Consider the following 9,867-nt stretch of genomic DNA (forward strand, 5'->3'; position numbering starts at 1 on the left):
GTAAATACTCATAGAATGACAACAAAAAGATTAGCATTAAATTACCACGAGTAATAGTTTCACACATTTCATGCACATTTAATCCATGTTTTTTGCATATGAACGATTGTAACACCATTGATACCCGCGAGTTTTACTTTTCTCTTGAAATTAATTTTCACTATTTTTATTTCTCACATTTGTTTCTCTCCGGAACTAGCTATCTCGTTCATGAAAAAAAAACGAACAAAACTTTCGTGCAATAAACCAACCGTGTCAGTTGCAAAAGGTACTCCTTCCCGTAAACAGCAATGCCTCGCACATTTTTGTTACTCCTTCCATCCAACAGACAGCGATTAATACACACAGCAATGATATTAGTAACTACCGGCCATAGCCAGAGAGGGTGGTCTTTTGTACAAAGCACGTGCTAAATAATATCCCCGGTGACCGATATCGCTTTAGTATAACACACTTCCTCGTCCGAAAGAATATGCTTGTAATTAGTTTCTCCTCTCCCCTTAAGAGATGGATTGACGTCATGTTTATCCATCCTATTTTTTCTTTGAAAGATCACACAAGTTCACTATGAAAATCGCCATCCCGCTATTTTGAGCGATAGGTTGACCTACTTTCCGTCTGAAGATATTTTTGGCTCCGAAATATTACACAAGATTACTTTGACAGTCCTCCCCCGTTTTGGACATAGGTTGGTTGACCTACTATCCCTCCCTCCGTGAACGCCATTTGGAAACTTTTTTGATGCGAAATTTCCACCTTTTACTTAATAGCATATCACAATCTCGCGATAGAAGATAATTTTCTGCAGATCAGCATAATCGCAATGAACAGGCCAGTCTATAAATCGTCTTTAGGATATGTTATCTTTTTTTCGTCGGCGGTGATACTGATGTTCATCTCTGTTATAATTGTAATATTGATAAAGAATTGCCAACCGTGGCAGTATCGAATGAATGTATCTAAAAAATATATCATAGAAAAATATTTATTCTTCGACATTTGAAAACCAGCAACAGCGACTGTCAAATCCGCAGAAAATAAGAATGTGTTATTGTTGATTGCAATTCAATAATAGTCACAAAAGGACTGTTATATGCTAATTTAAGACCTTCTCCTCAAACTCCCTACACAACCATTTTCATTAATTCAAATCACGGCGCATTAAAACGCAGGATCAAATTTATTAACATTAATTTGGAAGTAAGAGTTACGAGGAAGAATTCACCTACGAGTGCTACGACTGTCGCTAACAGACGGAAACGATAAAAATGAGAAACCGTTCAATTGTGGTGTTTTTTTCTTTCTGTGCCTATCATATTTGTTCAGTTCAAGCGCTTCAAAGCCGTTTTTACGTTTAGAAACGTCAAACCAGATATATAAGGCAAGACAGGTAAATAATGTATTGTATGGAAATTTTAGGCGGGAATATTATTTTAACCATGTAGAATTGCTATCATTGCCGATTTATTTAATCAGTATATTTAATTCAAAGCAACACTGAATATTCACGCAATGACGATTTTGCAAAAGTGTTTTATTTATTATTTAATACGAAAATAACACAGAAACGATAGAAATTGAAAATTGAAATCACGGGATCAGTCATGATAATATTGTTCGCCAAAAACTCGGACCGTAAGTCACAAACTGGTATCGAACAAGATGATGAGATCGAAATAAAATTAAAATGTTTATGAATTCACTACCTAATATAGTGTCTTTACATTTTCGCCCATGTGAACTTATAGTTCGGCTTGAAATATAAAAATAACTTTAATATCCGCCGCTGCGTGAGAATTATTACTTGTGGAAAAAGTGCTTTAAAATATAGTGCAACAATAATTAGGATGTCGGCCGCTAAAACGGTCGCGGTGACAAAAAATAATCCGCGATTGTGACAAAATTAGGAAGTAAAAACTCCACCTTGTTACCGAGTTTTCAGTCTTTAGTAAGTTTCTATTAACTAAAAATCAATATTCAAATTATTCTATTAGAAAAAATCTGATTTTGCCAGTCTGTAATCACGTGTAGGTAAATACTCATAGAATGACAAAAAAAAGATTAACATTGAATTACCACGAGTAATAGTTTCACACATTTCATGCACATTTAATCGATGTTTTTGTGCATATAAACGATTGTAAAACCATTGATACTCGCGAGTTTTACTTTTCTCTTGAAATTAATTTTCACTATTTTTATCGTTTTATTTCTAACATTTGTTTCTCTCCGGAAATACCTCATCTATGAAGAATAAAAACGCTACGTAGTTACAACTGATTGCGAATTAAATAAGGGTCGAAGATTAGCAAGTATATTCTTGAAATATACCAAACGACTACAGAGGGAGGCGAGCTACACGAAACTCTGAAATGTATTTAACAGACGTCTTACGGAGTTGTAAATTGTACGATTAAAGCACTTACCGGTATTTAATTTCACCGTAATCCTGGCTGAGCGCCTCAAGTTCCTTAGGCTTTCCTTTGGTAAGTTGGTTACTCGATTACACTATAATATTATTATTATACGCCTATCCGGGCATCCCGGACACTTTCTAATTTGAAATAAATGAAAACCCAACAAAAACATATCATAATTATTACACAGTTGTAAAATATAAACATTCCTTAAAAAAGTTATTATTTAAAGAAGACAAGATGATCGTACAATTCCGCCCGGTGTTGGCCAGTGAGATGATAAATAAATGCTTCCCCTGTATTCGATCAATCAACTTTCTGAATGACTCTAATAAATTCACTAAGGAAGGAACAAATCCCGTCATACTTGCACTAGAAAATCGTGTAATTTGGTCACAATTCATCGATGTCATTGACAGTCACATAACCACTCTCGTTTGAAGAAACGCACTGCTTTGTATTCGGACTTCTGGTTTCAAAGACGCCGACAGCTGTTTTTGCGGGAGAAGCGGAATCGGTGTGCTTGTATAATAATCATATTATAAACAAGAATTTTGCAGTTAATGCGAAAGCTTTATCTCAAATGTATGCACCACATAGGTTAGAATTCCAGCAAATATCATTATGTAATGCAAAATTGGGTTACAAAAGTACTAGTAGGCAACTTATTTGTCAACTTTATGCTCGCACGAAAATAATTGTCAACTTTGAATTTTTGCTCTCAAAATCGGAAAAAAGTGCTATTTCGCAGTCCCTAAAAAAAGTTGCGAAAGTGCTTCTCACTTTTCGCAGAAAAAAGTGCGCTAATAGTGAACACTGGTGTCTGCCCCTGTGTACAACATGAAAAAATTTATAAACAGCGTCAGCATGCGGCTTTATAGTAGTGTATACATAAAAGTACAGAGGTACCGTAGGGTCACTTTTAATTTCGAATAGAGTACCGGTATATGAGTACCTCAATAAATGTTATTGTAAGTTATAAGTTTTGCATCTTGTGATGTAGATTTCTGGTTGGGGATTGAATAATGTCAGAATGTTTGAATATAAAGGACTTTTTGGCAAAGACATTCAGATTTCAGAAGTGAGAAGCACTTTCGCAACTTTTTTTAGGGACTGCGAAATAGCACTTTTTTCCGATTTTGAGAGCAAAAATTCAAAGTTGACAATTATTTTCGTGCGAGCATAAAGTTGACAAATTAAGTTGCCTACTAGTACTTTTGTAACCCAATTTTGCATTACATAATGATATTTGCTGGAATTCTAACCTATGTCGGGCTATGTGGTGCATACATTTGAGATAAAGCTTTCGCATTAACTGCAAAATTCTTGTTTATAATATGATTATTATACAAGCACACCGATTCCGCTTCTCCCGCAAAAACAGCTGCCGGCGTCTTTGAAACCAGAAGTCCGAATACAAAGCAGTGCGTGTGGCTCAACGGGCTAAGCGTTAGGAATACGCTCGCCACCGCACCTCTAATTACCGTACTCTGCGTGGGTTCGCAGGTTCGAATCCCATGCAGGGATGGTTATGTGCGAGAGGATTGCTGGCCTCCTCGCCGTCGTTGGGTGGTTCACGTAACCGCTGGTCGGTTACGGCTTCCTCCACCACCAAGTCCATGCTTCCGAAAACAAACAATACAGTAAAAACTAATCCCATACCCGACTTGGAATGGTAACCGGACGAGAAGCCGTGGTTCGTCATATGGATAAGCCGTCTTATCGGCTTTCCTCTCCCCCGGGATAAATAGGTAAATCCTATCCTATTTTAAAGTTGTGTGCTAAACATTGAAACAGCTAAAGCAAGTAACTGACTAATGAGTTTGTTGGAATGATGTGCAAGCAATAATAAGTTACTGAAGAGTACGGTACGGGTATATTTGTAAAGGTATAAATTGTTCCTTCTTGAAAAAACAGAATTAGCTTTGAGCTGGAACTAGTTTGGTGCCACATATTTCCTTGATTACTGTCCGAGGGTCTCATGTAGTTTCGTACCTAACGTACTTCTAGTGGGCGTAGCATAACAATTTGTTCACATGTCAATCCTAACCCCCACCTAATCACGCCATCCAAAAATTACGTCACTACGACGTCACAGTGACAGTGAGCCCTTCAAACTGTCATCCAAGACGCACAGACAAGAATCGAAATCGAACAGCTAGGGTGGTGTAGCCAGTCAGCGGACGATTTCATTCAAACTGCTATATAATAAAAACCAATATTTCTAACCCGTTAATTTTTTCACCGTAGGTGCATTAGCATTTATTCTACACGCTAAACCTTGAATTAACTTTCTACAACCAGGGGTTAAAGCTATACAAACCACCAAAGTATGACACTCTGAACACGTATTTGCGACCGAACGACCAGTGTGCGACCACGGATTTCGAGCCTTGAACATCGTTTATGCTGCGTCGAGACTAGGGCATACGCAGCCATGCGTGAAAAAAATTGGCTTCTGATTGCATTTCTGACCTTCATATATTTTAAGAACACGGTTATTTCGAACAAAACTCGTCAAATTATAAACAAAGCACCGCATCACAGCAATCGAACAGACAAAACCACGGTGGTCGCAAATTGGTCGACAAAGATATTATCGACGTATTGGAAATGCACACCCCCTTATTCCCACTCCTTTAAATGTAAAAACGTGAAACTTTGAATATGGTTAAAAGAAACACAACTCTACCCACCTGCCAAGTTTCATCTTTTTATCTCTTATATTTGTATGGGTTTTCAAGCTTTTTTAAAGGGACAATGGGTAGTTGGCGACATGGAAAAATGGTCCGATTTTTTTCTTTGGTCGGGTTTTCGGTCGTAACTTTTTGTTTGTGGCCACATTTTAGTGTAATTTCGCAGAGCTACGAGGGATAAGTGGACGATAACGCGTGAGAAATATTGTCGTGGTTCTTTAGTTTTTTCGGCATTAATTTGATCGATGAAGTTGATGGTCGCAAATAGGTAGTGGCCGCAAAGTGGGTAAGCCACCCTATTTCTCTCGTTTTCTCGTCGCAACAATCCCGATAGGAGAGAGATCGCTGACATTACTGCATTAGTCAGTTCTTTATCGTCAGCGCTGATGTCATTTCGGGCGATTGTACGTGTATTTGGCAAGCTGTATGACTTGATTGTGACGTCGTAGTGACATAATTTTTGGATGGCGTAGTCAGGTGGGGGTTAGGATTAACATGTCAAAAAATTGTTATGCTACGCCCACTATAGAAGTACGAAACTACACGAGTCTCCTGCCTGACTCTAGTATGGTGAATTGCATTTATTCAATATCATTTTGTTTCTTTTTGTTTATATGCAGTATTTCATTCTACCCTTCCGACATAAAAATGCAAAAAGCCGAGTACGCTTGGATTCCAAAGAAAGTTGATTATGAGCTGATCGATGGGAAAAAAAATTTCAGGTCACGACCTATTGCATTCTCAGAGTATCATCCTCTGAAACCAATAACAGTAACTGAGTCTGCTGGAGTGAAAGCTTCCTCAAAACGACGAAAAAGTGATGCTAGTAGCACAAAATCTGGTGCAGAAAGTGTCAAATCTAGTTCTGGGAGCACCAGATCATCATCTAGTGCAACAAAGGATTTTATTGACCCATTGTCCGCTATGGCAATAATTGATCCATTATCTGCAGCAACTCAAAGCACACCCAAAAATTCAGAACAGGTGGAAAGCACAGAAGCAGATATACTTGAAGTCTCTACCAATGATGAATATGGAGAAGGTTTTGAGCATTGGGCATCAAAAAAATTATTTATTCTGAGTAACTATACATTGGATGAAAAGCTATCAATGCAGATGATTTCCATTTCAAAGAGTGGTGACAAGGCAGTCGGTCGTTCGTTTTATTCGTCTTCTACTACAGAAAGACTCCAAATTCGATTGAATCAGCTTAATGACATGGAGGAAGGTAGTGTGCAGGAACTGAAAACACAATCTCAACAAAACTTTATAGATCGAATGTATGACTTGGGAAAAAATCTTCGACAATCATGGGAATCTAATCAGAAAGTGAATGCCCTGAAAATAGCAATTCAATGTGCAAAAATGCTGAGCGACGTATCGGTTATGCAGTTCTATCCCAGCAAATTTGTTCTGATTGCAGATATTTTACAAACCTTTGGCCAGTTGGTTTATGGTCGTATCCTTTCTATGTGTGCAGGAATGTCAGCAGATAAAATTGATCTGGATAAAGTGAGTGATAATGCAAAAGAGATTTGTCTCAATTGGATGATGAAGATTGCATCCATTAGAGAGCTTCTTCCAAGAATCCTTATTGAAGCTAGTATCCTGCCTTGCTATAATTTTCTAAAAAAGGATGAATGCAACTCGGCACTCGTTCGGCTCACTAATATGGCAAAAGGTGTGGGTAATCCATTAGTTTGTGTTTATGTAAGAACGTATCTATGCATGATTGGTGTTAAATATACCCCAAAGTTCAAAGGTCACTTACTTTCCAACTTCTACTACTTTATTTCGACATACAAGCAAATTCATACCACATCTGTGCAAAATGAAATTGCACATCAGAAGTTGGACATGTCAACATATCTCTCATTATATATGCCTGCGTTGGAGTGGATTTTATCGTGCATTGCCCATAATGCTCATGAAAGCACACTGAAAGATGTTTTAGAAAAATGTGCGAAAACAGGAAACAGTCTTCTTATTTTAAGATGCATCCTTGCCTCTTTCAAACCTGATTATGTATCTGCGAGAGCGTTAGATTTTTCGTCTATTATCTCTCAGTCAGACGACAGTCTATTCCCTAAAGATGTTGTTTTCACCACACTCGGTAATAGTGTGATAGAATGTGACCCGCCTGAGAAGGACAAGCAACCACTTCTTGCTGATGTTTGGAAATACATTGTTAAACTACAAGACCCCAGTGAATACATTACATGTGCAGCAGTTTGGACCGAATATGCTGTTAAAAATTTTAAGAAAAAGGAAGTGAACACCATCCTTGGTGACATCTTGAAGCACATGGTACCAGATCGGGCATTTGAGAAGCATTACTCAAAGTTGCAGGATGTTGTAAAGAGAATTCTAACGCATATGAAGTCTTTTTCAGTGGTTTTTGCAATAGAAAGGTTTCTACCTTTTCTTGACATGTTCCAAAAAGATGATGTCAAGCTGGATATTTGTACTTGTGTTGCTGAATTCTTCATTAAAGGTTCTGATCAGTCTACTTCGGATCCTCTTGTGATAAATGGCATGATGTATATTTGCAGAGCAATGCACGATTCCATTAATTCCATGAGTCTCGAAAGTGAGCGTAGATCAGTGGGCAATGCAATATGTGCCGTGATCCAAAAAATAACATTCGGTAGAGATTTTGAGCAGCAACTGAACTTTTATGTGGAATGTCGTGGTTCTTTTCGCAATTTAGACTCTGTCTTGTCAGCTTTGGTGCATCTGGTCAATACACTTTCTACAACTTGTACTCGAATTGTGAAGCATAAACATACAACTAAAACTGCATCTTTTGTACGGGCTTGCGCCGCTTTCTGCTTCATTACTATTCCTTCTCTCAGTGATGTATATGCAAGATTGCAGCTGTATTTGGTTTCTGGGCAAGCTGCTCTGATTAGCCATTGTGTCACTCAAGCTGATGCTATGTTCTGTGCCGCTGTAACTCAAATTTTAGATGCACCTTCGCTCATCGCAAATACGGATGGAAAAAATGTTTCAACTCAAAACATCATGGCATCTTATATCACTAATTTTTTGTCTACATTATTAACAGTACCTGATCACCCAGAGCAAGGCATTCTGTATTTGTTGCGTGGGTTGATGAATGTTATTTCTGCTACAGGAGCTAGTGGCGGCTTACTTAGTATGGAATCTAGAATTTCTGTCTACATCAAGGTGCTCAGTTTGCTATCTGCTTATAGCCAAGATCGATACTTATACCGTGTTGAGTATGTTGATTCTAACGAACACTTGTACAGCAGTGATGAAAAATTTCTAGCAGAGATTTCATCAATTGGGACTACATTGTTGGACGAACTTTTTGCTTTTCTAACAGCATCTTCTCAGTACAAGTCAAGCGACAGAGCTGCGGTGGCATCAGAGTTGTTTTCCACCATTATAGCTTTTGGCAATATGGAAGCCCCTTGCATGCAGAAATTAGCAGTAACTACATGGAATCTAATGATCAAAACAGGAGGGATTGATCATAAGCAACTGGTAAAAACCATCAGCCACGTAAAAGGAAAAGGAGGGTCGTATGCCAAAGTTGCAAGCTCTTTATCTCTTTCATCTAAAGTTTAATTACATCATTGTTACTTGCGATGGTTGTGTCATAATTAATATATATTTACGAATATGTTGATGAAAACTATTTCCTGGGAAAATGTATTATACATTTTGGATTCAAGTTGTTAAAGCTAAATTTAAATGACTCCAAATCAAATATATATATCCATACATTTCATTTAGTCTACATACTTGACCATCATTTGCAAATTGTCTTGCTTCATACGTATGCATGAAAGATTGAGTCAGTTGTTGGGGTGTTGTGATTAATCATCAAATGCATAATAATGTACAATTAGCTTGAAAATACTATATTCTGTAAACAGCCTTCTGGAATTCTTTATATGCCCAAATGTCATCTCATGCGACTTCAATGTATATGTATCAATTTGATTCGTGGAATGTACACAATTTTGTTTGATTAAAAGACAAATTTTAATAATTTCTTGGTGTATCGGTCTTGTAACTACCACCGCAACATTTGCATTGATGAAATTATCAGTTCCTTATCAGAAAGAAATATTGTGGTATTGTTATTACCAAAGTCATTGGTATTTTGTATTTACAGCGGCCAGCGAAGGGATTTATTTCAACTTGTTGTATAAAATACTCAATGATGGATTCATTATTGTGTGCTATGATTCGAAAATTCGTCCCATATATTATTGTTTGATTTATGTTGCTTATGTTTTCAATGCAGAGGTCTGATTTTTTAATGTAATTTAATGATAAATTTCAAACAGAAGTTTCCATGCTATTTTCATTAATAAACTAAGGTTCCAATTTTTTTCCTATTCTGAATAGTCGAGTCCTTTTATTTAGCCATTACATTCATTATTCGTTGATCATATATGAGACTATTCTAAAGCATGAGTGACAATAATTCAATCAGTAATCATTATGATTTTTTGATTTCATGTCCCCAAGGACGAGATTATATATCTTTATATATTCAATGTGCAATAAACCTCCATTAACGACAATGGGTGCGTGGTGCTATTTACAGATTTATACATGTAGGTGGAGAATTCTCTGGCAGTACTTTTCCCGTGGGTATCAATTGGAAAATATTGTAAACAACTCATCTTCAATGCTAACCAGTTTTGACAACATAAGCTGTTGAAAACGAAGCCAGTATAGAGATTTTCCTAACTCATTATTTGGCTCGAGGCAGC

At 37.2% G+C, this 9,867-nt stretch overlaps 1 protein-coding gene across 1 annotated transcript; it reads left to right on the forward strand.

The window, feature by feature from the left end:
• Positions 1–4,594: 4,594 nt before the first annotated feature.
• LOC120327034 (VPS35 endosomal protein-sorting factor-like) lies at positions 4,595–9,675 on the forward strand. The gene has a single exon (XM_039393413.2). The coding sequence runs from the start codon at positions 5,609–5,611 to the stop codon at positions 8,705–8,707; it is 3,099 nt and encodes a 1,032-aa protein (XP_039249347.2). The 5' UTR covers positions 4,595–5,608; the 3' UTR covers positions 8,708–9,675.
• Positions 9,676–9,867: the final 192 nt, after the last annotated feature.

The sequence above is a fragment of the Styela clava genome, chromosome 4, assembly GCF_964204865.1.
Source record: "Styela clava chromosome 4, kaStyClav1.hap1.2, whole genome shotgun sequence".
In the NCBI taxonomy this organism is placed as follows: Eukaryota; Metazoa; Chordata; class Ascidiacea; order Stolidobranchia; family Styelidae; genus Styela; species Styela clava.

Coding starts and splice junctions, on each gene's coding strand:
- LOC120327034 (XM_039393413.2), top strand. CDS start 5,609: ATGTCAAAAAATTGTTATGCTACGCCCACTATAGAAGTACGAAACTAC.